General features: G+C 57.8%; 6 protein-coding genes across 6 annotated transcripts; all 6 read left to right on the top strand.

Annotated features, from left to right (window-relative positions):
* Positions 1-14,530: 14,530 nt before the first annotated feature.
* Positions 14,531-18,058, top strand: LSCM1_03342 (uncharacterized protein; the record flags this gene model as incomplete). The annotated part of the gene is made up of 1 exon (XM_067320887.1): positions 14,531-18,058. One exon carries the CDS (start codon positions 14,531-14,533, stop codon positions 18,056-18,058), a length of 3,528 nt encoding a protein of 1,175 aa, XP_067177497.1.
* An 882-nt stretch (positions 18,059-18,940) lies between these two features.
* On the top strand, positions 18,941-19,387 carry LSCM1_03341 (uncharacterized protein; the record flags this gene model as incomplete). The annotated part of the gene is made up of 1 exon (XM_067320886.1): positions 18,941-19,387. The coding sequence occupies one exon, from the start codon at positions 18,941-18,943 to the stop codon at positions 19,385-19,387; it is 447 nt and encodes a 148-aa protein (XP_067177496.1).
* Positions 19,388-20,097: 710 nt separating this feature from the next.
* Positions 20,098-21,249, top strand: LSCM1_03340 (uncharacterized protein; the record flags this gene model as incomplete). The annotated part of the gene is made up of 1 exon (XM_067320885.1): positions 20,098-21,249. One exon carries the CDS (start codon positions 20,098-20,100, stop codon positions 21,247-21,249), a length of 1,152 nt encoding a protein of 383 aa, XP_067177495.1.
* A 752-nt stretch (positions 21,250-22,001) lies between these two features.
* Positions 22,002-22,709, top strand: LSCM1_03339 (uncharacterized protein; the record flags this gene model as incomplete). The annotated part of the gene is made up of 1 exon (XM_067320884.1): positions 22,002-22,709. One exon carries the CDS (start codon positions 22,002-22,004, stop codon positions 22,707-22,709), a length of 708 nt encoding a protein of 235 aa, XP_067177494.1.
* Positions 22,710-23,536: 827 nt separating this feature from the next.
* Positions 23,537-24,046, top strand: LSCM1_03338 (uncharacterized protein; the record flags this gene model as incomplete). Its single annotated transcript, XM_067320883.1, has 1 exon — positions 23,537-24,046. One exon carries the CDS (start codon positions 23,537-23,539, stop codon positions 24,044-24,046), a length of 510 nt encoding a protein of 169 aa, XP_067177493.1.
* Positions 24,047-24,915: 869 nt separating this feature from the next.
* On the top strand, positions 24,916-25,281 carry LSCM1_03337 (uncharacterized protein; the record flags this gene model as incomplete). Its single annotated transcript, XM_067320882.1, has 1 exon — positions 24,916-25,281. The coding sequence occupies one exon, from the start codon at positions 24,916-24,918 to the stop codon at positions 25,279-25,281; it is 366 nt and encodes a 121-aa protein (XP_067177492.1).
* Positions 25,282-26,134: the final 853 nt, after the last annotated feature.

The raw sequence follows: 26,134 nt of genomic DNA, 5'->3' as shown, positions 1-26,134 counted from the left end.
CCCTTAACCCTTAACCCTTAACCCTTAACCCTTAACCCTTAACCCTTAACCCTTAACCCTTAACCCTTAACCCTTAACCCTTAACCCTTAACCCTTAACCCTTAACCCTTAACCCTTAACCCTTAACCCTTAACCCTTAACCCTTAACCCTTAACCCTTAACCCTTAACCCTTAACCCTTAACCCTTAACCCTTAACCCTTAACCCTTAACCCTTAACCCTTAACCCTTAACCCTTAACCCTTAACCCTTAACCCTTAACCCTTAACCCTTAACCCTTAACCCTAACCCTTAACCCTTAACCCTTAACCCTTAACCCTTAACCCTTAACCCTTAACCCTTAACCCTTAACCCTTAACCCTTAACCCTTAACCCTTAACCCTTAACCCTTAACCCTTAACCCTTAACCCTTAACCCTTAACCCTTAACCCTTAACCCTTAACCCTTAACCCTTAACCCTTAACCCTTAACCCTTAACCCTTAACCCTTAACCCTTAACCCTTAACCCTTAACCCTTAACCCTTAACCCTTAACCCTTAACCCTTAACCCTTAACCCTTAACCCTTAACCCTTAACCCTTAACCCTTAACCCTTAACCCTTAACCCTTAACCCTTAACCCTAACCCTTAACCCTTAACCCTTAACCCTTAACCCTTAACCCTTAACCCTTAACCCTTAACCCTTAACCCTTAACCCTTAACCCTTAACCCTTAACCCTTAACCCTTAACCCTTAACCCTAACCCTTAACCCTTAACCCTTAACCCTTAACCCTTAACCCTTAACCCTTAACCCTTAACCCTTAACCCTTAACCCTTAACCCTTAACCCTTAACCCTTAACCCTTAACCCTAACCCTTAACCCTTAACCCTTAACCCTTAACCCTTAACCCTTAACCCTTAACCCTTAACCCTAACCCTTAACCCTTAACCCTTAACCCTTAACCCTTAACCCTTAACCCTTAACCCTTAACCCTTAACCCTTAACCCTTAACCCTTAACCCTTAACCCTTAACCCTTAACCCTTAACCCTTAACCCTTAACCCTTAACCCTTAACCCTTAACCCTTAACCCTTAACCCTTAACCCTTAACCCTTAACCCTTAACCCTTAACCCTTAACCCTTAACCCTTAACCCTAACCCTAACCCTAAATGTCGGGCGACTGTGATGTGTGTGAGACGAGAAAGCGTGAGGGGAGGAGAAGAACGTGATGTAGGTGGCTGACGCTCGTGCTAGTCGCATGCGCTTGAACAGCACTCCTCCACATTTGGGGAGCAAATCACGCCTCATCTTCGTTGAGCTAGCAGGTCTCATTTCTCCTGTAAGACAAACTTCTGTCAAAGATCACAGCCCGTCTCCCTTACGCCGCGGCAAGGATGTATCGCCAGGGAGGCTGGTCGAGAAAGTACCTCACTATCATTTTGTTCCACAGAAATCACGCAGGCATGATGCTGCTCGCGGGACAGGTCTTGGGCACACACTTGCCCCGCCTAGATGCGTCCTGACATGTGGGCCAGTGTCTTGTGGCGCGCAGCCTGCGAATCCAGTTCCACTCGAACAGCACCCACGGGGCTGACGAGGTGTCTCATGCGTCTGCGCCTGAAGAAGGAAGGGGAGCGAGGAAGCCGCAGTGCACCTCGTTAGCGGCGGGGAAACCGTGCATACAGAAAGTAAAGATAACATCGACGCAGCGAGACGCATGAAGCCGCACATGTACGTAGCCAAAGTAACGTATCGAGAAAACAGGAGCCTTGCAACGCCTGGTATCTTCAGAGGGCGGCGGGGACATCGAGTGAAACCCTTTCAGCAGGGCTAAGCGGGTATCGCCACCTGAATGCGCTGGTGGGCTTTTTACCTCAAACCCACAAGTGTATGTATAATGGTGTCGTGAAGCATGAGACACGGTGCCGCCGAACTCGTAGTTTGCAGTTGATACGCAAGCCACTTCAGCCAAAAACTGAAGATACGTGCGTAAGAGAGAGAGGGGGGGGGAGCGTTGCAGTTAAGCCACTGGCGCCCAAATCTGTGAGGAGGTGGTCCAGCCTGGTCTCCAACCCTGCCGCAGCGGCCTTCTTCAGGCGAGTCGGAGGCGTGGTGTACAGTGCGGACCGGCTGTACATCGCCTACTACCTGATGCGACACGCTCGGAGCTCTCAAGGTTCGAGCCATGGGAAAGATTTCCATGCGCACGCAGGGGCGGAGCCGGACTGCGAAGACAGCCATAGCAGCCCTTGCACACCCGCGGGTACCCCCGACGGAGGGCCGCGCCAGCCGCAGCAGCAGCCCACACACAGCTCCAGCACATTGCGCGGCATGGTGGGGTGGGGCGGAGCCCAGCACACAGACCGGGGCGGAATGTGACAGCGCGGCGCCAAGTACAAAAGAAGAACACAGAGGGCCTCCCAGTGGCGGAAGAGAGCATCTCGAAGGCCGTCCAATCAGCCCAAGCGGTCTTGCGGGGTGGCGGCTTAAAGTGGGCCTACACAGCCTACAGGAAACCACGCCCCATCCTTCGGCGCTCGCTAGCACAGGCGAGCGTACTGCCGTGCGATTCGCTCTCGCTTCGGGACCTACAGCGCCTGGAGCGCATGCGACGCACCCTGCGGACGCGGGCCGCCATGTGTTTTCGACTCTTTACCTGACCTCCACTGCATCGCGGGGGTGCTGCCACGGCGCCCGAAGAAGGCCACCAGCAGGCCCACAGCGCTTCATTCTGCGCCACCTGACCCCTGCGCATCGCGACATGCCCGCGGGGCCTGCAAGCGATGTGGCCACGTGTTTCTTCTCTCGGCGCACACTGCGCGAGACAGACAGGCAGTAGCAACGATGGTAGCCTGCACGTGGGTGGCACGGTTCCTGCCGCACCACTACGCCTGTACGATCGGTGATGCGTCATCACCTCCGCGCCGATTGCGCCGTTTACTCACCTCCGCTACGCAGGTGGAGCTCCGGTAGGGGACCTCTACTGCCCCTGTGCGGCAGAAACTGCAGCAGCGGCTGCACGCTCTTCTCCTATCCGAGCTTCTGAAGGAGGTGTCGGGGTCGGAGGGCGGCCAAGCTCGGATCGCCGAGTGGCTCACAGGGTCTGGATCTACAGCAGGACACGTCTCACCAACCCGACGCGGCCGCTTCTCGGCATGCATTGTGCACTGGCTAGAGGGAGTGGCCCCACAGCGTAGAGCTACAGAGGCGCTTTCTCTCTCTTTCTCTGCGCGCTCTCTTTCAGGGAGCCGATGGCGCCTGTAAACGGGCCAAAGGGCGTCGCCGCTTTGCCCAAGCCTTGACGCCTTGCACGCAACCGCGCACAAAGAAGAGAGGGGAAGAACGAGGGAAAGTTTCACGGTCTCATTCATTGGCGCCGCCACACCTCTGCGCGTCACCTGTCTGGGCGATAGTGGCGATCCTTGGGCTACCTTGACAAATTTATGGGGCATTCGGTTTTTTTTGCTCATACCTTTTTTGTGAACTTCTGGAAACGTCTTGAAAAGGCGCTATGTGAGTAGTGTAAAGGTGTGCTGTAGATGTTTTTTTGACAGGCTGGCACATGAAGTGTAAGTGGGTGTTTGTCGGCTAAAAAACCGCAGGTTGATGGTTTGTCTATGTGAGAGGTGTTTTTCTATCCCGCAGAGTTGTTAAGAACAGCGGGCTTGAATGCCAAGGAGGTGCTTGCAACGGCGGATGGTGTGGGTTGCACCTGTCGTCCGACTCGGAAGATTCATAGCTGAAAGGAAAGAGCCCCTCCTGGCGGAAAATGCACTCACTGTATTTAGTAAATGGAGCGCAGTGACGGTTCGTGAAGGGGTGCGCCGTCCTTGCACTCAGCTAGGTAAACTCATGCTATTTTTATCCTAGTTAATCAAGTGAGGCATCAGGATAGCAAGGAGGTGTAAAGTTTAGCCTGCAACAGTCTTTTGTTGCTGCTCTCAAATATGCAAGTATCACTGTAGTGTTTTCTTTTCTGTTTATGGTCGAGTTATTTTGGAGGGCAGAAAAGCATGTATTTGGGTTGTAAGCAGCTGCAGTGGTAAAAAGTCATTGTAAATGGCTTACTAGTGAGGCTTTCTATCGAGAGTGGAAGTGATACTTATCTTTGTTCTAAATTGTGGTGGTTATAGTCTCCTCAGTACTCTTCAAGGAGCTCAACGATCTTGTAGAAGTTGCGGTCTTCTTGTATCCGTGCATCATGATGGTAGTGACTTCCGGTATCGCTGGAGAGATATGCTTGGATGTTGTGAAGCGAGCGTTCACCACTGTTTTGTCTTTTAGCTTTGGTAGCATCCTAGAAGGACGATTTGTAGGGCGTTCTAACCTGCACGGCCGCATCTACTGGAAGGATGGCTACTGGTTTTTTGTCTTTTTTTCCCGGCAAAGGGAAGAAGCGGAGCTTTTCCGACAACGGACAGAAAGTATGTGTTTCGGCTCATGTGATTCACAGTTGAAGCTTACACTGGCCTGTATTCTGTTCAGCTTATATTGAGATGCCGATGTAGTTTTGATGTCGTGGTGGACGATGGATTCATTCTTTGCAGGCGTAGAAATGCTTTTAGCTGCGTTGCTCTACGGCGTTGCGTTGCTGTGCTGCTGTATAGTGGGCAAGGGGAAGAAAGAACAGAAACCTATTTAGTCTGCAGCTCGTATATCTTTGCATTCACAGAGATACTCTCCTGGATGCAAGAGGCACCTCTTTAGCAGAGGAGTTGGTTTTCTAGCGTAAGGAGATTGAGGCTGATCCACCTGTGCTGCTCACTGAAAACCCGGAGTAGCTGTAAGGGCATCCGCTTGCCATCCAAAAGATTATGGGGGATGGGCATAGAAAAGCGCCTGTTGTTTTATCGGGCAGGACAATGCCTTGTAAAGCTTCACTTTTTGCATTTGTTCCCTTTTGTTATGTTGCTTTTACTCTCTTTCACTATTGTTCACCACTGCTGTGGCTTCTAGAAGAGCATGTCATTACAAGTATGTGAATTAGTGAGTGACTGTGGCAATGGATTACCCGAATTCAGACTGCCAGATGCTGTTTTGCTTGCTTCGACGTTTTCCTTTCGTAGGCCGTTTAGTACTCAGACGCTCGTCGCAGTGCTGCGGCCAGTTCGAGGAGTTTGTGCAGCGGCGTCAGAAAGAGCTCAGCGTCGCCTGTACGGTTCAAATCTTCAGAAACGTACAGTTTTCATCCAGTTACAGAGGAGGACAGACATGCTTCAACGTCTTTCGCGAAGGTGAGCCGAAAGGCCTGCTCAATGGAATCTACAGTGATTGTGTCTATGTCAACGTGAAGGAGCAGTGTGTCGATAGCTACGGCGTCCACTTCGAATCTCGTGATGATGTTAAGTTCTGGCTTGACGTCAACGGCCGCTTCAAGACTTTTTTTGTTGCTGCCTTATTCTCTGACGAATGGGAGGCGTGGACGCAACTGGCTGGAAGTGCATGCGCTGGTATTAGGTATAGTACGTTTCTGAATACCCAAACCCATATCTCTTGTGGTATCCAATGTACTCGCAAAGAGGCGTCGGCGGCATTGTCGATTTTTCACAAGTTCCATGATACCATTTCTGCCTTTCTTAACGTTATTGTGTCGCCAGCATTAGTGCAGCCGTTTTTTGTCTGCCAGAAGACCTTTTCGTGGATGTCAATGCGCTATATGCAAGACCTCCGCAGCTGCGCTTGCGAGGTTGCTTTCGAGCGAAGTGGCATTTCGCTAGTGCTTCGCGTGCAAAGAAGCTCCGCGGGCATTAGGAGGATGTTTTCCCTGGAATGGTGAAGTTCGAGCAACGCTTTGGTATGAGTGGTTGTCTTGACGACACGGACTTCAAGGATCTCTTTCTGTTTCGTTTTTGTATTCCTCACTTGTGGGAGATTAACGGAAGCTGGCTCCTTGTGAATTGGAGGTCTGTAGGATTACCTCGACGCCGAAATCGCATGCTTCTCGTGCAACATATGGTAGGGTCATGGAGAAGCGGAGGAAAGGAAACCAATGTGTTGTGCTTCCTGCTAGAGGCAGGGTATGGTAGTAGCGATGTAGTGCCCCTTTTAAAGCGCGCCTGTTTAAAGCAATATACATAAGAAAAGTAAGCATCGGATTTTTGCTGATGCTTACAGTATGCTGATGCACGACTTTGCGTTTGAGACAAACATTTCGCTCTTGACGCTAGTGTTGCTCCCCAAGTTCAGCAAATGTCAAAGAAGCTTCGCGTCGATGGCATACCCTTGTGCGATCTTTTCCCCCTTACTTGCTGTGATGCCCCTTAGCTGCATCTGAGAGAAAGGAGTGCTTAAGGAAGGAAAACGGTCGAGATAGTGGTACGCATATTACTGATTTGCAAGAGACCAGTCGATTCTCGCCGCCATTATTGTCATTTCGATCTGCTAACTGGCCCGAACGATCTTTTTTCCGCTGGGTCCCCTATTGCGCCGTAACGAAGTACCTATCGGAGAGTGTCCGCATAACTTTCTCACCTCACTCTTATCGCTCCCTTATAGGATAATAAGAGAGAAAAGCGAGACCTTTACTGGTCGCACACTGTTGGCCCTCACAAGGCGAAATTATAAAAGGTTGGCCATAAACTCGTCGACAGACTTCTCAGAAATAAGGCACAGCAAAATCAAGTGAACAATTGAAGATCGAAAACCTGAGGGGATAATACCTATGCCCTGTGTGTATGCTCTCACACACCTTGCAGCATTTTCAGCCCCTTTTTATTTGAGCATCTTGACAGAAACTACTGCATCATGCAGTCAGCAAAGGAGGCGCTGAACAGGATCCATAGAGGCCCGACACAGCGTCCTGAAGCGTACACTCACTCAGACGAGGAAGAGAGCGGCAGCACGCCACATCCTTCTCTTCCACGAGTCGTCTTAATACCTGTTTTGCACAAAACAGAAACTGTGCTTAGAACAACAACAAAGAATCACACTACGTCTCAAGAGGCTACACCAGCAGGGGCGACAGGGAGCCGTGGCGTGGGACGCGAAAGGGTATGGCGCTGTGCCGTATGCCACAAGGTCAAGGACCTGAAGGGACCGCACTTGAACGGAAAGGCGAGTGTGCGGTCGGACTGCTGGCCGTGCGCGAAGAAGACAACGTTTCTTGCTGAGGACAGTACTGATGCTGCGCTGGAGAAGTCGGAGCCGCGCAATAGCCATGTGACCAAGACTGTGGGAGATGAAGAGGCGTCGAATTTAGCCGAGCCTCTTTCGACTGTGTTCAAAGCTCCTATTGTACCGTCAGACGCTGAGGAACTGAGCTGCCTGATGCCGGTGGTGGTCACTAGCGCGGCAGCCAAAACTACTGCAGAGAGCGCCGGTAATCCCGTCGTGTCGGCGGACGCTCTCTGGCGCTGTGCCGTATGCCACAAGATAAAGGACTTGAAGGGACCGCACTTGAACGGAAAGGCGAGTGTGCGGTCGGACTGCTGGCCGTGCGCCAAAAAGAGAACGTTTCATAGGGACCCCAGCTCTCCGTCTGAGCCTCCAGCCGCTCCTCAGAGCTTGGTAAGAACCTCCGGAGATCTGCCTGCGTCGGACGCCGCGAAGCCTGCTGCCGCGCCGTTCAAGAGCGCCTTTGGTGATCTGCCTGCATCGGACGCCGCGAAGCCTGCTGCCGCGCCGTTCAAGAGCGCCTTTGGTGCTGCGCCTGCATCGGACGCCGCGAAGCCTGCTGCCGCGCCGTTCAAGAGCGCCTGTGGTGATCTGCCTGCATCGGACGCCGCGAAGCCTGCTGCCGCGCCGTTCAAGAGCGCCTTTGGTGCTGCGCCTGCATCGGACGCCGCGAAGCCTGCTGCCGCGCCGTTCAAGAGCGCCTTTGGTGCTGCGCCTGCATCGGACGCCGCGAAGCCTGCTGTCGCGCCGTTCAAGGGACCCTTAGGTGAGAACTCAAGGGAGCATTTGGCTCAGAGTATAGCGGGTGATGTGCCGACGGCAAACTTTGGAGATGCAGCCGGTCTTTCTGCGTTCAGTAGCTCTTCGAGGCCAGTCGCCGGCAATAAAATGTCGGACGCGTCTGAGCAAGGCCCGAGCAGCTGGCCTGCTTCTACCCCCTTTGCAACGACTGAACCAGCAGGGGCGACAGGGAGCCGTGGCGTGGGACGCGAAAGGGTATGGCGCTGTGCCGTATGCCACAAGGTCAAGGACCTGAAGGGACCGCACTTGAACGGAAAGGCGAGTGTGCGGTCGGACTGCTGGCCGTGCGCGAAGAAGACAACGTTTCTTGCTGAGGACAGTACTGATGCTGCGCTGGAGAAGTCGGAGCCGCGCAATAGCCATGTGACCAAGACTGTGGGAGATGAAGAGGCGTCGAATTTAGCCGAGCCTCTTTCGACTGTGTTCAAAGCTCCTATTGTACCGTCAGACGCTGAGGAACTGAGCTGCCTGATGCCGGTGGTGGTCACTAGCGCGGCAGCCAAAACTACTGCAGAGAGCGCCGGTAATCCCGTCGTGTCGGCGGACGCTCTCTGGCGCTGTGCCGTATGCCACAAGATAAAGGACTTGAAGGGACCGCACTTGAACGGAAAGGCGAGTGTGCGGTCGGACTGCTGGCCGTGCGCCAAAAAGAGAACGTTTCATAGGGACCCCAGCTCTCCGTCTGAGCCTCCAGCCGCTCCTCAGAGCTTGGTAAGAACCTCCGGAGATCTGCCTGCGTCGGACGCCGCGAAGCCTGCTGCCGCGCCGTTCAAGAGCGCCTTTGGTGATCTGCCTGCATCGGACGCCGCGAAGCCTGCTGCCGCGCCGTTCAAGAGCGTCTTTGGTGATCTGCCTGCATCGGACGCCGCGAAGCCTGCTGCCGCGCCGTTCAAGAGCGCCTTTGGTGCTGCGCCTGCATCGGACGCCGCGAAGCCTGCTGCCGCGCCGTTCAAGAGCGCCTGTGGTGATCTGCCTGCATCGGACGCCGCGAAGCCTGCTGCCGCGCCGTTCAAGAGCGCCTGTGGTGATCTGCCTGCATCGGACGCCGCGAAGCCTGCTGCCGCGCCGTTCAAGAGCGTCTTTGGTGATCTGCCTGCATCGGACGCCGCGAAGCCTGCTGCCGCGCCGTTCAAGAGCGCCTGTGGTGATCTGCCTGCATCGGACGCCGCGAAGCCTGCTGCCGCGCCGTTCAAGAGCGCCTGTGGTGATCTGCCTGCATCGGACGCCGCGAAGCCTGCTGCCGCGCCGTTCAAGAGCGCCTGTGGTGATCTGCCTGCATCGGACGCCGCGAAGCCTGCTGCCGCGCCGTTCAAGAGCGCCTGTGGTGATCTGCCTGCATCGGACGCCGCGAAGCCTGCTGCCGCGCCGTTCAAGAGCGCCTTTGGTGATCTGCCTGCATCGGACGCCGCGAAGCCTGCTGCCGCGCCGTTCAAGAGCGCCTTTGGTGATCTGCCTGCATCGGACGCCGCGAAGCCTGCTGCCGCGCCGTTCAAGAGCGCCTGTGGTGATCTGCCTGCATCGGACGCCGCGAAGCCTGCTGCCGCGCCGTTCAAGAGCGCCTGTGGTGATCTGCCTGCATCGGACGCCGCGAAGCCTGCTGCCGCGCCGTTCAAGAGCGCCTGTGGTGATCTGCCTGCATCGGACGCCGCGAAGCCTGCTGCCGCGCCGTTCAAGAGCGCCTGTGGTGATCTGCCTGCATCGGACGCCGCGAAGCCTGCTGCCGCGCCGTTCAAGAGCGCCTTTGGTGCTGCGCCTGCATCGGACGCCGCGAAGCCTGCTGCCGCGCCGTTCAAGAGCGCCTGTGGTGATCTGCCTGCATCGGACGCCGCGAAGCCTGCTGCCGCGCCGTTCAAGAGCGCCTGTGGTGATCTGCCTGCATCGGACGCCGCGAAGCCTGCTGCCGCGCCGTTCAAGAGCGCCTGTGGTGATCTGCCTGCATCGGACGCCGCGAAGCCTGCTGCCGCGCCGTTCAAGAGCGCCTTTGGTGATCTGCCTGCATCGGACGCCGCGAAGCCTGCTGCCGCGCCGTTCAAGAGCGCCTGTGGTGATCTGCCTGCATCGGACGCCGCGAAGCCTGCTGCCGCGCCGTTCAAGAGCGCCTTTGGTGCTGCGCCTGCATCGGACGCCGCGAAGCCTGCTGCCGCGCCGTTCAAGAGCGCCTTTGGTGCTGCGCCTGCATCGGACGCCGCGAAGCCTGCTGCCGCGCCGTTCAAGAGCGCCTGTGGTGATCTGCCTGCATCGGACGCCGCGAAGCCTGCTGCCGCGCCGTTCAAGAGCGCCTTTGGTGCTGCGCCTGCATCGGACGCCGCGAAGCCTGCTGCCGCGCCGTTCAAGAGCGCCTTTGGTGATCTGCCTGCATCGGACGCCGCGAAGCCTGCTGCCGCGCCGTTCAAGAGCGCCTGTGGTGATCTGCCTGCATCGGACGCCGCGAAGCCTGCTGCCGCGCCGTTCAAGAGCGCCTTTGGTGATCTGCCTGCATCGGACGCCGCGAAGCCTGCTGCCGCGCCGTTCAAGAGCGCCTTTGGTGATCTGCCTGCATCGGACGCCGCGAAGCCTGCTGCCGCGCCGTTCAAGAGCGCCTTTGGTGCTGCGCCTGCATCGGACGCCGCGAAGCCTGCTGCCGCGCCGTTCAAGAGCGCCTTTGGTGCTGCGCCTGCATCGGACGCCGCGAAGCCTGCTGCCCCGCCGTTCAAGAGCGCCTTTGGTGATCTGCCTGCATCGGACGCCGCGAAGCCTGCTGCCGCGCCGTTCAAGAGCGCCTTTGGTGATCTGCCTGCATCGGACGCCGCGAAGCCTGCTGCCGCGCCGTTCAAGAGCGCCTTTGGTGATCTGCCTGCATCGGACGCCGCGAAGCCTGCTGCCCCGCCGTTCAAGAGCGCCTTTGGTGCTGCGCCTGCATCGGACGCCGCGAAGCCTGCTGCCGCGCCGTTCAAGAGCGCCTTTGGTGATCTGCCTGCATCGGACGCCGCGAAGCCTGCTGCCCCGCCGTTCAAGAGCGCCTTTGGTGCTGCGCCTGCATCGGACGCCGCGAAGCCTGCTGCCGCGCCGTTCAAGAGCGCCTTTGGTGATCTGCCTGCATCGGACGCCGCGAAGCCTGCTGCCGCGCCGTTCAAGAGCGCCTTTGGTGATCTGCCTGCATCGGACGCCGCGAAGCCTGCTGCCCCGCCGTTCAAGAGCGCCTTTGGTGCTGCGCCTGCATCGGACGCCGCGAAGCCTGCTGCCCCGCCGTTCAAGAGCGCCTTTGGTGATCTGCCTGCATCGGACGCCGCGAAGCCTGCTGCCCCGCCGTTCAAGAGCGCCTTTGGTGCTGCGCCTGCATCGGACGCCGCGAAGCCTGCTGCCGCGCCGTTCAAGAGCGCCTTTGGTGCTGCGCCTGCATCGGACGCCGCGAAGCCTGCTGCCGCGCCGTTCAAGAGCGCCTTTGGTGCTGCGCCTGCATCGGACGCCGCGAAGCCTGCTGCCGCGCCGTTCAAGAGCGCCTTTGGTGATCTGCCTGCATCGGACGCCGCGAAGCCTGCTGCCCCGCCGTTCAAGAGCGCCTTTGGTGCTGCGCCTGCATCGGACGCCGCGAAGCCTGCTGCCGCGCCGTTCAAGAGCGCCTTTGGTGCTGCGCCTGCATCGGACGCCGCGAAGCCTGCTGCCGCGCCGTTCAAGAGCGCCTTTGGTGCTGCGCCTGCATCGGACGCCGCGAAGCCTGCTGCCGCGCCGTTCAAGAGCGCCTTTGGTGATCTGCCTGCATCGGACGCCGCGAAGCCTGCTGCCGCGCCGTTCAAGAGCGCCTTTGGTGCTGCGCCTGCATCGGACGCCGCGAAGCCTGCTGCCGCGCCGTTCAAGAGCGCCTTTGGTGATCTGCCTGCATCGGACGCCGCGAAGCCTGCTGCCGCGCCGTTCAAGAGCGCCTTTGGTGATCTGCCTGCATCGGACGCCGCGAAGCCTGCTGCCGCGCCGTTCAAGAGCGCCTTTGGTGCTGCGCCTGCATCGGACGCCGCGAAGCCTGCTGCCGCGCCGTTCAAGAGCGCCTTTGGTGCTGCGCCTGCATCGGACGCCGCGAAGCCTGCTGCCCCGCCGTTCAAGAGCGCCTTTGGTGATCTGCCTGCATCGGACGCCGCGAAGCCTGCTGCCGCGCCGTTCAAGAGCGCCTTTGGTGCTGCGCCTGCATCGGACGCCGCGAAGCCTGCTGCCGCGCCGTTCAAGAGCGCCTTTGGTGCTGCGCCTGCATCGGACGCCGCGAAGCCTGCTGTCGCGCCGTTCAAGGGACCCTTAGGTGAGAACTCAAGGGAGCATTTGGCTCAGAGTATAGCGGGTGATGTGCCGACGGCAAACTTTGGAGATGCAGCCGGTCTTTCTGCGTTCAGTAGCTCTTCGAGGCCAGTCGCCGGCAATAAAATGTCGGACGCGTCTGAGCAAGGCCCGAGCAGCTGGCCTGCTTCTACCCCCTTTGCAACGACTGAACCAGCAGGGGCGACAGGGAGCCGTGGCGTGGGACGCGAAAGGGTATGGCGCTGTGCCGTATGCCACAAGGTCAAGGACCTGAAGGGACCGCACTTGAACGGAAAGGCGAGTGTGCGGTCGGACTGCTGGCCGTGCGCGAAGAAGACAACGTTTCTTGCTGAGGACAGTACTGATGCTGCGCTGGAGAAGTCGGAGCCGCGCAATAGCCATGTGACCAAGACTGTGGGAGATGAAGAGGCGTCGAATTTAGCCGAGCCTCTTTCGACTGTGTTCAAAGCTCCTATTGTACCGTCAGACGCTGAGGAACTGAGCTGCCTGATGCCGGTGGTGGTCACTAGCGCGGCAGCCAAAACTACTGCAGAGAGCGCCGGTAATCCCGTCGTGTCGGCGGACGCTCTCTGGCGCTGTGCCGTATGCCACAAGATAAAGGACTTGAAGGGACCGCACTTGAACGGAAAGGCGAGTGTGCGGTCGGACTGCTGGCCGTGCGCCAAAAAGAGAACGTTTCATAGGGACCCCAGCTCTCCGTCTGAGCCTCCAGCCGCTCCTCAGAGCTTGGTAAGAACCTCCGGAGATCTGCCTGCGTCGGACGCCGCGAAGCCTGCTGCCGCGCCGTTCAAGAGCGCCTGTGGTGATCTGCCTGCATCGAACGCCGGAAAGGCTGCTCCTTTGACTGAAAGCCTCGCGCTTGAAGTTCTCGATGGGAGGGGTTTTGGTGTCATCTGCGGGAATGATAAGGGACTGGAGGCGAGCAACGTATTAGGTCGTAATGCCGATGTGGCGCATCAAGAGGCAGTGTTATGTCTTGAGGAGTGCTCTGTCTGTGGGTGTACACGTAGCGATAGTGCTCCTGCGCCAAAGGTTTCAAGTAGCAGGGTATGCTCAAGTAGGTTTGTGTATTCATGTTCTCCGGACTTTTCTTCGTCGGCCGTGGTGGAGGAAGTCATCACGAGGATCATGAAAGAGCAACGGGAGGTGATAAAGACTGAGTTGGAGTGCTTTCGCCAAGATTTGTTGTTTGAAGTTCGGCGCGCACTTTCTCAGGAGCACGTAAACGCAGTGGCTGAGAGAGAGGCGGATTTTGATGAGTCTCTCACACAAGTGAACGAAAGCCTCATTCGTCGGCATTTGGCGAAGGCGTTTCGTAAATCCTGATAGATTTCCCTTCGAACTTGCTCTTTTTCTTGCCTCAGCGATACTATTCTCTATACTACGACAAGATACCTCAGGCCACGTTGGGAAAGCGCTTTAGGTTGTGTGGGGTACTGTTTCGGAACATTGGTGCACCATCAGATGATGATGTTGAGGATACCAAAGGATCTCTTCCAGTGGAGTTGTTTGTGGTTGTTGAATGTAGCACATCGGTTGAGGAGCTACTGTCGTCTTTTTTTCGGAATAATGAACCCACAAGCGCGGAGCAAAACTGAGCGCAATGTTTCTCAGAGGCTCCGCACCTCTTCTCACTCGTGGGAGGCCATGCAGCCGCCTTCTTTTCCCCCTTTTCTGGCAGTGACACAGGGTCCAGCACCTACGCAGCACTGGGGCCAGGGCCATCTACCCCTCTCCCGATGCCGACTGCCATGCCCTGGATGCCGTCGCGTGGGAGCGACCTGCAGTAGTTAACATGTGTGTGCCATCGATATGATGCGCATCGAGCCAAGGCGACTCCATCGTGTCTCAGCCGCTCTTCACACTGCCCGGTGGCGGGGGGGAAGGGTAGCCTGAGCCACCCCCAGGGATGCACCACGTGGAGACCGGCATGATGGGCGCAGCTTCGAGGCTACGTGCGGGGCGTGGGTGGGGGTGAATGCAGCTGAAGGCAGGGGCCGTGCTTGAGCGACGGCTTCGCCACACCGCTGTGGCGCCCGTGAACGCGTGCTTCTCATTTGCGGCGATGGACCTGAGTGAAGGCAGGGAAGGGGAGGGGTGGCCTTCGATTCATGTCTTCAGCCAGAATGGTTTCTCGTAAAGGGGGAAGTGAACGCTGCATCTAATTTACCTCGACGTCTTCTTCTCTAACCTTTCGTTTGCATGGGAGTCTGCCGCTATCTAAAAAGGGAAGGGAAGACGAATAGACGCTCTCATTTAGTAGCGTGTACACTTTTTTCTCTATCAACGGTGCTATAACGCACCTTTTTCGTGTGTAGCTTCGTCTTCGTTAACCTACCTGAAATAGTTGGTACGTGATGCCACCGCACACTCGGCTTGATGCGGTATGCAATTCCGCGACGGCAATGACCACGAGTTTGAAAGATCTCCAGGAGCTGTGTAGTCGAGTGCAGCTGCTTAGAAAGCGTGTTAACGACATATGCAACAAGGAAATCCCGACATTGGAAGCCTCAATAGACCAGTTTCACGAAACCCATTTGCATCGGTTTTTGGCAACAGGCGGTAGTTTTAGTGAAGAAACACCAGTTCACACAATTGGTTTGCTCCTGAGCTCGATCGACTCATTGTTTTTGAGAGCAGCGGATTGCTCTCAACGCAGGTGGTCAGCTGCGCGCCGGAGCGCAGCTGCTGAATGCTCATCAACCACTATCTTTGCAGTTGGGTATTCTCCTGAGATGATGGTCGCCGACAGTCACGTAAGCCCCTATGCACTAATAAGGGAACACCCGACAGAGCTTGCCCAGACAGAGCCCGTCGCTCCCGCACTTAGCGATAGAAGGCTTCCGAAGGCGACAGGCTTGATTTCGTCTAAAGACCCCAGTGCCGCGTCAGAGAGCAAGCCTGCCGTTGGCGGCTTCGGGTTCGGTGCTGGCGCTGCTGCCGCCGAGAAGCCGGGAGCTGCGTCAGAGAGCAAGCCTGCCGTCGGCGGCTTCGGGTTCGGTGCTGGCGCTGCTGCCGCCGAGAAGCCGGGCGCCACGTCAGAGAGCAAGCCTGCCGTCGGCGGCTTCGGGTTCGGTGCTGGCGCTGCTGCCGCCGAGAAGCCGGGCGCCACGTCAGAGAGCAAGCCTGCCGTCGGTGGCTTCGGGTTCGGTGCTGGCGCTGCTGCCGCCGAGAAGCCGGGCGCCGCGTCAGAGAGCAAGCCTGCCGTCGGTGGCTTCGGGTTCGGTGCTGGCGCTGCTGCCGCCGAGAAGACGGGCGCCGCGTCAGAGAGCAAGCCTGCCGTCGGCGGCTTCGGGTTCGGTGCTGGCGCTGCTGCCGCCGAGAAGCCGGGCGCCGCGTCAGAGAGCAAGCCTGCCGTCGGCGGCTTCGGGTTCGGTGCTGGCGCTGCTGCCGCCGAGAAGCCGGGCGCCGCGTCAGAGAGCAAGCCTGCCGTCGGCGGCTTCGGGTTCGGTGCTGGCGCTGTTGCCGCCGAGAAGCCGGGCGCCGCGTCAGAGAGCAAGCCTGCCGTCGGTGGCTTCGGGTTCGGTGCTGGCGCTGCTGCCGCCGAGAAGACGGGCGCCGCGTCAGAGAGCAAGCCTGCCGTCGGCGGCTTCGGGTTCGGTGCTGGCGCTGCTGCCGCCGAGAAGCCGGGCGCCGCGTCAGAGAGCAAGCCTGCCGTCGGCGGCTTCGGGTTCGGTGCTGGCGCTGCTGCCGCCGAGAAGCCGGGCGCCGCGTCAGAGAGCAAGCCTGCCGTCGGCGGCTTCGGGTTCGGTGCTGGCGCTGTTGCCGCCGAGAAGCCGGGCGCCGCGTCAGAGAGCAAGCCTGCCGTCGGTGGCTTCGGGTTCGGTGCTGGCGCTGCTGCCGCCGAGAAGACGGGCGCCGCGTCAGAGAGCAAGCCTGCCGTCGGCGGCTTCGGGTTCGGTGCTGGCGCTGCTGCCGCCGAGAAGACGGGCGCCGCGTCAGAGAGCAAGCCTGCCGTCGGCGGCTTCGGGTTCGGTGCTGGCGCTGTTGCCGCCGAGAAGCCGGGCGCCGCGTCAGAGAGCAAGCCTGCCGTCGGTGGCTTCGGGTTCGGTGCTGGCGCTGCTGCCGCCGAGAAGACGGGCGCCGCGTCAGAGAGCAAGCCTGCCGTCGGCGGCTTCGGGTTCGGTGCTGGCGCTGCTGCCGCCGAGAAGCCGGGCGCCGCGTCAGAGAGCAAGCCTGCCGTCGGCGGCTTCGGGTTCGGTGCTGGCGCTGCTGCCGCCGAGAAGCCGGGCGCCGCGTCAGAGAGCAAGCCTGCCGTCGGCGGCTTCGGGTTCGGTGCTGGCGCTGTTGCCGCCGAGAAGCCGGGCGCCGCGTCAGAGAGCAAGCCTGCCGTCGGTGGCTTCGGGTTCGGTGCTGGCGCTGCTGCCGCCGAGAAGACGGGCGCCGCGTCAGAGAGCAAGCCTGCCGTCGGCGGCTTCGGGTTCGGTGCTGGCGCTGCTGCCGCCGAGAAGACGGGCGCCGCGTCAGAGAGCAAGCCTGCCGTCGGCGGCTTCGGGTTCGGTGCTGGCGCTGTTGCCGCCGAGAAGCCGGGCGCCGCGTCAGAGAGCAAGCCTGCCGTCGGTGGCTTCGGGTTCGGTGCTGGCGCTGCTGCCGCCGAGAAGCCGGGCGCCGCGTCAGAGAGCAAGCCTGCCGTCGGTGGCTTCGGGTTCGGTGCTGGCGCTGCTGCAGCGACTCCCTTTGGGCAGCCGGGAGCGGGAGCGGCGCAGGCGCCGGGGAGTGCGTTCGGCAAGGCTGCTCCTGCAGCGACTCCCTTTGGGCAACCGGGAGCGGGAGCGGCGCAGGCGCCGGGGAGTGCGTTCGGCAAGGCTGCTCCTGCAGCGACTCCCTTTGGGCAGCCGGGAGCGGGAGCGGCGCAGGCGCCGGGGAGTGCGTTCGGCAAGGCTGCTCCTGCAGCGACTCCCTTTGGGCAGCCGGGAGCGGGAGCGGCGCAGGCGCCGGGGAGTGCGTTCGGCAAGGCTGCTCCTGCAGCGACTCCCTTTGGGCAGCCGGGAGCGGGAGCGGCGCAGGCGCCGGGGAGTGCGTTCGGCAAGGCTGCTCCTGCAGCGACTCCCTTTGGGCAGCCGGGAGCGGGAGCGGCGCAGGCGCCGGGGAGTGCGTTCGGCAAGGCTGCTCCTGCAGCGACTCCCTTTGGGCAGCCGGGAGCGGGAGCGGCGCAGGCGCCGGGGAGTGCGTTCGGCAAGGCTGCTCCTGCAGCGACTCCCTTTGGGCAGCCGGGAGCGGGAGCGGCGCAGGCGCCGGGGAGTGCGTTCGGCAAGGCTGCTCCTGCAGCGACTCCCTTTGGGCAGCCGGGAGCGGGAGCGGCGCAGGCGCCGGGGAGTGCGTTCGGCAAGGCTGCTCCTGCAGCGACTCCCTTTGGGCAGCCGGGAGCGGGAGCGGCGCAGGCGCCGGGGAGTGCGTTCGGCAAGGCTGCTCCTGCAGCGACTCCCTTTGGGCAGCCGGGAGCGGGAGCGGCGCAGGCGCCGGGGAGTGCGTTCGGCAAGGCTGCTCCTGCAGCGACTCCCTTTGGGCAACCGGGAGCGGGAGCGGCGCAGGCGCCGGGGAGTGCGTTCGGCAAGGCTGCTCCTGCAGCGACTCCCTTTGGGCAACCAGGCTTGCTGCCGGCGGCCTCTTCGTCTGCACTCGGGAGTTCAGAGATGGGTTTTGGTATTCCTAGTGCATTTGGTGCCGTTCACGGTGGGTGTGGCGTGAGCGTTACCAGCAGCAGCACCGGGACAGCGAGCGCACCAGGATTTGGCCGTACAAGTGCATTTACGAGTGCTTTTGGTGGAACTCCGCAGGGCAGTGGGTTCTCGAGTGTGCCAAAGAGCGCTTTCTCTGGTGGGGGTAACACAAGTAGTACATTTGGGGCATCATCTTTCAGCTCACTAGCTTCAAATTTTCAGTGAAGTGATCGTCGACATGTTTCTCACTGGAATCGAGAAGCTAGATCCGAAGGCAAATGTTGGTGAAGCCCTATCAAGTATCTCGGTGCAGGTGTGCTGCTTTGGGCTACCTTTACAGGTGCAACTCAGTTGTTGGTACATTCTGAGAAGTAGCGAGGAGCTTCTCTTGGGCATATGCACGCAGTTAAAGCTCACTTCTATGTCTAGACCATATATGTGCTAGTGTGTGTGTGTGTGAATCTCTTTGCGCGTGATTGGGTTTCCGCAGTGCTACACGGGGAGACTTCCCTCTTCATTTTTTTCATGGCTTCAGTCGCTGGCTGTCGGTGACGTCGACTATTTGGGTATTAGTGCTTCTGAGGGCTGATGTGTTGCCGTGCGGGCAGAAATCGTAGGTTTATCGACGTAACCTCGCAGTCTTTTTTCCTGGTCTATTTTCATGCTTAGGCGGCCCAGGTTTTTGTCACGTGCAATATCTCCTAGGTGTACAAAGCGCGCACAAACTTCACCTTTGTTGGCGGTTTTTGCTCGCCAGTGAGTCTTACTAGATGAACTGGAATGCGTTGCGGCGACGCATGTGGAAGAGGGTTTTATTTTCAACTTCCTCTGAGAGAAAACAAACCGCGTTATGACACTTTGCAATCTATTGTTCTTGCAATTGTGATAGCTGGATGGTGCCGCTGAGCTTTTTTTTCGTGTATGCATCGCCCTTTCTTGTCCCTTCCCTGGCGCTCGTTTTCCGGTGCCTTTGGAAGACGGCTTCAACTTGACACGGACACGCTCCCCCCCATCCCACTCGACAGACAGGCACAGACAGCCTCTACGCATATACCTCTTTGCCTGCGTGTGCACACGAACTCGTTAAAGCGCTTATCAATACGGTCAATGAGTGATACCATCGTCATTCGCGATCTGGAGAAGCGAGACTTGAAAGGTGTGCTAGAGCTTCTTAGCCATCTCACATCCGCCCCAGAGCTTTCGCAAAAAGAGCTAGAAGAAGTGCACATTCGCCGCGAGCTGGCAGGGGTTCGCACGCGCGTTGCGGTCTGCTCCACGACGCAGAAGATTGTAGGAACAGCCTCCCTGATTGTGGAGCCAAAATTCACTCACGGTGGAAAGTGTGTTGGCCATGTGGAGGATGTGGTCACCCACCCCAACTGTCGTGGCCAGGGCATCGGCCGCGACCTCCTAAGCAGCTTAGTGGAGGTAGCGAGAACGTGCAATTGCTACAAGGTGGTCCTGGATTGCAGAGAGGACATGGTTGAGTATTACTCGAAAGCTGGCTTCACAAAAAGTGAGAACCAGATGCGCCTGAATATTGCGCCCCAATAATCGGCGCTGGGATAAACAGGTCCTTGACTACCGTAAAAGGGCCTCCCCTGTGCTGGTAGCCTGGAGTTGCCGACACGCGCGAGTCCACGGTGCGGATCTACACGTGGGACTTCCTTGGTGCACGGGATGCGGCAGCGGTGACGGCGGCAGGGATGAGTGAAGGGTAGCTACGTGAAAAAACTCATGTTCGTCCTGTTTAGCATATTCATGCTACCTTTGGCACCGAAGAGGCCAAGCCAATTAGGGTGCGGCACACGGGGCGATAATGCGAAGAGCACCCCGAGGCTCTTTAATGAGCTGGGTTGCAGTCGTGCAGTGGTCCTCTGCGGTGTCCCGTTGAAGTGCATTGCTAGCTTTTGAGCTCAATCTGGGTGGGAAGCGCATCGGGCACCTCGCCTTTCTATATAGTACTCTTCCGAGACTCCTGGAGTGTCGCGTGGCGTGCGAGATGTCGAAGCTATCAGACTTCTCCAGGGCTACTTGGCTAAAGTGGCAGCAGCGAGTGCTGTAACTAAGGTCGTGTGTGTACATCTCGCTCGCAGAACAGGCCGAATCCTCTTTCTCATCGCAAACGTCGCCTTCTCTCTCTCCTCGCTCCTCTCTCGATCAGATACCCTGGATGTGCTGGGATATCCTTCTCCCCAAAGAGGACTTCTTTACTCACATCACCGGCACAGGTCGGATAGGGAGTACACTGGGTAGGAGCAACGATGGAGATTGCATCTGACTTTGCCCGTCGTGATCTGCGTTTTATCGGCTTCCTCGGATGCGGCGCTTTTGGGGAGACATACCTTGTGCGAGATGCAAGTGGCACCTGCTTAGTCGTGAAGCGTTCCAGGTCGCTGGTGAAGCGATGCGGCTTTCTCGAGGAGTTTCTTGGCATGATGAATCTATGCAGTCTCCATGTGGTAGCTGCTTACGACGCATGGATTGATCACGAGGGCCGCGTCTGTATCCTCATGGAATATTGCGATGCTGGGGATCTTGGCGACTACATAGAGAAGGGATACCCCTTATCGGAGGAGGAGGTGCTCAGTATCGTGGCTCAACTCCTTCTCGGTCTGGACCACATACACAAGAAAAACAGAGTGCACCGCGACATCAAACCAGAGAACATTTTCCTCTCAGCGGCGAAGGCAGGTTGTGCAAATTGGCCCGTAGCAAAGCTTGGCGATTTCGGCTCGATAAGGCGACTCCCGTATTGCGGCGCGCGTGTCGTTTCGCGTGTCGGCACCCCGCTTTACCTGGCGCCAGAGATTGTTGCGGGCTACGCCTACACATCGAAGGCAGATATTTGGAGCATGGGTCTTGTTGTGTATCGTTTGATGATGAACAAGTTGCCCTTTGGGGCTACCACTGTGGAGGGTCACACAAGGCGTATCCTGCGCCTTCGTCCCCCTCACCCAAGCGCCGTAAGTGGGTACAGCAGGGCGCTTGGGGACTGTGTGATGGCAATGCTGAGCAGGAACTGGAAGCGACGGCCTAGCGCGGAGGCGCTACTGCGTTGCGATGTGTTTCAAATGGCATTGGTGCGGCATCTCTGGCTACGCGCACCACCGCAAGTATCGCCTTGCCTGTTTGTGCGACGGCGTAGAGCACTGTTCACAGTCCACGCGGAATCGAGTGAGAGTGCCCAAGCTCTACGGACCCTCCAATTTGGCGATCAAGTATACCTTTCTTCATGTGATTTGATGAATTGCTCGCGCCGAGGCCGGTGGCTGGAGCTTCTCTTCCCCGTCGCAGGGTTTATCCGCGATGGGAGTGAGATGGAGGATCTTCTCGACTCGTATACGCCTGACGAGTGCACCGTCAACGTCGGCAGCCTTACCAGGGGACTAGATGGTGTGGCGAAGGACATGTAGCGTGCCGTAACTCGACATTCGTGACGGGAATGCGGAAGACAGCTCGAGCATCGTAGATGCACTTGTCATGCCCGCTCCGCTTCAGGCTCTTGCCTATTGAGTCACCCTTTGGAGAAAGGGCGCAAAGCGTGCACGATTAACCTATGCGACGTGGATTCTCTCATTCCTGTGGTTTCTTGTTTCTCTTAATCTGCTGCTCCATTCCTTGCTATCCTACCTGCCCTTCACGCCTAAAGCGACGAAATCTACACCCGCATGACAGTAGGTAATGAACAGGTGCTGGGACGACTTGGAAATACTCAGAGGAAAAACGTTCTGAGACATATATGGCGAGTGATGCCTTTTACGCGAGTTGCGCTGTGAAATCGCGGGAGCCTGCTGCAGTGCAAGCCTTCTCGCTGAAAGGCTAAAATGAATGTAGCCGAGGTGCTCTCTAGAAATTGTAGACAAATGCCGTCTTTTTCGGGCGTTCCTTCGATGCTGGTTGCATGAAGGTGTGCATGCTCACCACATCTTTGACATCTCTGGCGCGCGCCCCCTCGCCGTTGGCTTTGCTCACTTTGTTTTTCCTGCGCGCGTACTTGGCCATCATTCTGGCAAAGGTGACAAGTGTGCCTTTTAGCGCCTCGCTGGCTTCTGTGCCTCTCTCTCTGCCCGCACAAGCCTGTGTGTAGGCCGCAACTATCCTGCGCTGGGGCGCAAGAACTGGCTGCAACTGGAGCGAAGAAAAAAAAGAAGCGTTCTGGTGAGAGATGCGCAACGGTGCTCTTGTGCCAATGCTGCAGCTCCGCGGGGGATGCCTGCGCTGGTTCTCTGGGTGGCCCACAAACAGCATTCTCGGCACACAGACAGCTTCAGGAAGTTTGCTGAAGACGCTTCAGGATGACCTCAAGAATGAGAATGTGTTGCACACGAATGGACGAGGAGAGACGCTGCAAAACTGCGTGAATCGAGCAGAGCTCTCTCACATGGAGAGCCCTGAAGCAGACGAACAGTTCTTGAGAGCCTTGGACGCAAAGGTGGACGATCTCTTCACGCGTATTCCTCTCCCACCGGATCCAATGAAAGCAGCTCTGGCACTGACGGATGATGAGGTAAAGGAGGAGGCGGCAGGTGAACTGGTGAAGGAGGCGGTGCGGGAGATGTACTGGCGGAAGCTGGATGCTAGACAGGCTGAAGAGTTGCGCCTGAAGAGAGCACAAGAACAGATGCAAGAGCAAGGGGTAAGCCAGTACCTTGATGGGCGGCGCGAAGAAGAGAGACTGCGCGAACATGAAGAAGCACGACTTGCTGCCCAACCAGAGGCAGTGGAGATCCGGCCTTCGGGAGGCGAAGAGGTCGACGGCTCGCTTTTCCGGAATGTCGATGACACGCTTTCAACTGAGGCTCTACGCACAGAGCTGACCGAAATGAAGGCGAGGGTGGCTCAACTCGAAGAGCTACTTCATGGTAAGAAGTGAGGCGTGCCTGTGTGCCTCACTTTTTCACACACCGCTCGAGGAACATTAGCGACGCTGAACTCAGGAAGGCAATCATCACGTGACTAAAAGAGGGGTACGGTCGGAAAAGGTGTGCAAGCCTGAACGGCGGAGGACCTCAAAAGGGAAGTGCATCGGCTGCCGCGGTTTAGTGTAACGAGGTCATAGCCGTATTTTGAGGACTGCAGCGACGGCTTCCCTCTTTATGCGTCTGGGTTCGTGGAATGAACTCGCCCTCTTAGTTTCGCTGACGCGGTTCTGCATTGGCAGCGTTTATCGAATGCCGCATATGGCCTACCTAGGAGGTCGAAGGCCCTACACGGGATGCGTGTGTGGTCTCGAGGCACTTTTACCTTGGCGCGCGTTGGTGTTAGCATAGATCTATGTCTGCCCATGGCACTTGCAGCGTGTTTCTTCCCCCCTTCCCTCCTGCGCTGCTCCCCCATGCGCTCTTCACCCCTTCGGCATCTGCTCCTTCTGCTCCTCTTTTTCAATTCTTCCATTGCTTCAACTTCGCATTGCGTATCCCACGGACATGCCGGCGTCTTCTGGCGCCGGCTCGCTTCTCCGCATGCACCAACACCAATGCGAAACGAGAAAAACGCTCTCTTGCCAGCAGTCACAGAGTGCACCCACACTGTGAGGCGCTGCTTTAGTTTTTCGCTGTTGCTGCCGGAGCTGTGTTGCTGCCTCAGCAGCTGAAGTGTGTGCTCACGTGCTTTTCTCGCCTTGCAGCCTGTACCTTGCGTGTCTCGTATCTCTTTTTCTCTTCACCGAGTTGCATCGCCTAGTGAGGTGGCCGACGGGCCATGAATCGCAGCTTTGTGAGCGCCTCCGATCTTCGCGGCTGTACTGCCGCGTTTTGTGCCAGTCTGTCGTGCCAGAAGCGCTTTTGGGCGAAGCCGAAGAAACGCCCGAAAGTTGGCCCTGGATTTCATGAGAAAGCACAGAAATGGCGAGATGAGTACCTCCTAGACCGCCACCGAGTATTGGCTGACAGTCTCCGCGCATACGTGGACTTCAGCTCCACGAAACGGGTAGAACCGTGGGATACACGCTTCGCACCGTTCGATCGTGTCGAGAAGGATGGTGTGTACGTTCTTCTTCGCTACTTCATGGACGATAAGTTGCAGCTGTGCAACTACCACCATCGTCCTGTAAAGCGCATGCTGTGTAATGTGGGGCTTTTGGGTCCTCAGGTAACTACGACGGCGCGCTGGAAGCCGTACCGCTTCGCGACCAATCCCGCCAACACCACGCGTGCCGAGCGCACTTTCACGAAGGACAAGACAGTCTTTACAGGTTATCATCACGATTGATGGTCGCTGCCGAGTTGAGTCCGCCAACGACTACCCTCTCTCTTTCTACCGCCTTTTTGAGCCGTGAGCAGGGGGGCGTGGTGCTATACCCTCCCACGCGCTCTCTTGTCTTCAGTGGCTTTTCTTTCGGCTTCCTGGTTGGAGTGGTAGAGGAGCCGCTTCCTTTGTTTGCAATGGTCTTACAGGTCCGGAGGGAAGAAGGGGCGGCAAGAGAAAGTGAGGACGCGAGGAAGATGCAGGCAGATGAAGTTGTGTGGATCACCTTTATGCCGTATGCGCTTTGCATTGAAAAGCAACGCGGTGGCGACAATGAAAATGCAGCCGCAGGCAGGAAGTGCACAGCTGATCTTGTGCAAGCGATCAACATGAGATAGGCTGAGGTCCTTTTCTCTGCCTTCAGGTTGCGTGATGGCGTGCACGTGCTTTACAAGCGCCGCATAGCCGCGTTGCTGGGGACGGTGCGCGTTTGAAGCTTCTTCTGTATGCCGCATGGGTGCCGCACATTTAAGTACTACACGCCACGGTGTGGAAACAGCCATGCGGGCGCGCACACACAAGAGAAATGAACATTGCATTTCCTTCCACTGACCTCATCCCGGCAGCCTATACACCACTCCTCGAACCCCCCCTCCCTACACACACGTTGCGGCAAGCGTAACTGCGCTGCGGTACTGTGCGCGCCCTGTGACGTGCATCTCTCGGGTTTACATATGTGACGGCGCGTGTGAGTAACTGCGGGGCGGCCTGGTCCTGCCGCCGTCAAACTAACGTCTACGCCGAGAAGAGCGCACATATAAGTACGCGCACCGACAGTATTGTTCGCTAAAGCACAGAACTACGCACCCTTCCTGTCGCGCTCGATAGTGTGAATGCCCCGAGGAGTGAAGCGCCGGCGCATCCAGACCCCTTCGCCGGCTCCCAGTAGCCAGGAAAGCTCCTCTCTTCCTCCAGTTGCAGAGTCACTGCCGGACGTGCCTCATGCGCGAACGCCAAAAAGGCCAGAGACCAAGAAGCACTTGCCAGATGCACTGGCATCAGAGAGCTCGGGTGCTTCATCTGTGCACAGAGACGAGTCGGTCCACATGGAGAGCTCACAAGAGCGGGAGAATGCACTTCTACTTGAGGGCAGCGATCTCAGTGGTGAGGCGCTAAAGAGTTTCCTTCAAAAGAACTTTGCGGACTTCGTAGATCATGAGCTGTTTGATGTAGCTGCTGTGGAGGCACTCGAGGACTAAAACGTGGCCCTCAGCACTTTTTGCCGTTACCAGTCATGCTGCCCGTCATTCACCGTGGTAAACTCTCTGTGCGCCCGGCGGTGGAATGGTGTCTACGTACGCATTGTCCTGAAAAGGGCGATACAGCTCTCCTCCATTGTCGCGCCCGATCCTGCTGCTTTTTCTCTCGCTTTTCCGTATCGACGGATTCCCCGTCTTCTACGCGGGTTGTCCATGCGCCAACCACCACATTATGTTGACCAGTGTCTCCTGGCTTGTATGTTTTTCTATTCGTTGTTGACTATAACCCGATGTGGTGCCGTCAGCGTGACTCGTACAACAACGGTGGTAGTAGCAGGATGCCTCGCTGCATTGCCGGGTAGGCAACGAGGTGAAAGGGGCCGGGGAAAAGGAGAGGACATAGAGAAAAAAGGTGCCTGTCTTGGAGGCAGAAGGTCATGCAGAGGCTGTGGCCGGTGTTTCTTTTCGTGTCTTTTCGGAACGGAAACCGCCCTCGGCCGTATTGGGTGTGAAGTGGTTGATGTACCGCTGAGGATGTGCAGGCCGTAGGCTCTTGCACGACCTGAAATAGGTGGTGAGGTTGCAACTGAAACGACGCGCTCTCCGTCTCCCTAGCGATTTATCTCCAAAGCTAACTTTATCGCCCAGCGAGTGGTCTCTGAGGGGGTGGCGGCATACTAGAAGAGGAGCGAAAAGGAGAGCACGAGCAAAATAGTAACGTGAGGGTGCAGTGAATCTTGGGTGCAGGCGTGCGAGGTGCCTTACCCGCTCAGGGGCTCATCTCTCACCACAGCCTGCTACCTTTTGCCCACCCTACAGCTTGTGAGCACGCAGCCCTTGCGCAGTACTAAGG

Source organism: Leishmania martiniquensis, chromosome 28 (genome assembly GCF_017916325.1).
Source record: "Leishmania martiniquensis isolate LSCM1 chromosome 28, whole genome shotgun sequence".
In the NCBI taxonomy this organism is placed as follows: domain Eukaryota; phylum Euglenozoa; class Kinetoplastea; order Trypanosomatida; family Trypanosomatidae; genus Leishmania; species Leishmania martiniquensis.
This window is presented reverse-complemented; position numbering and strand designations above follow the sequence as displayed.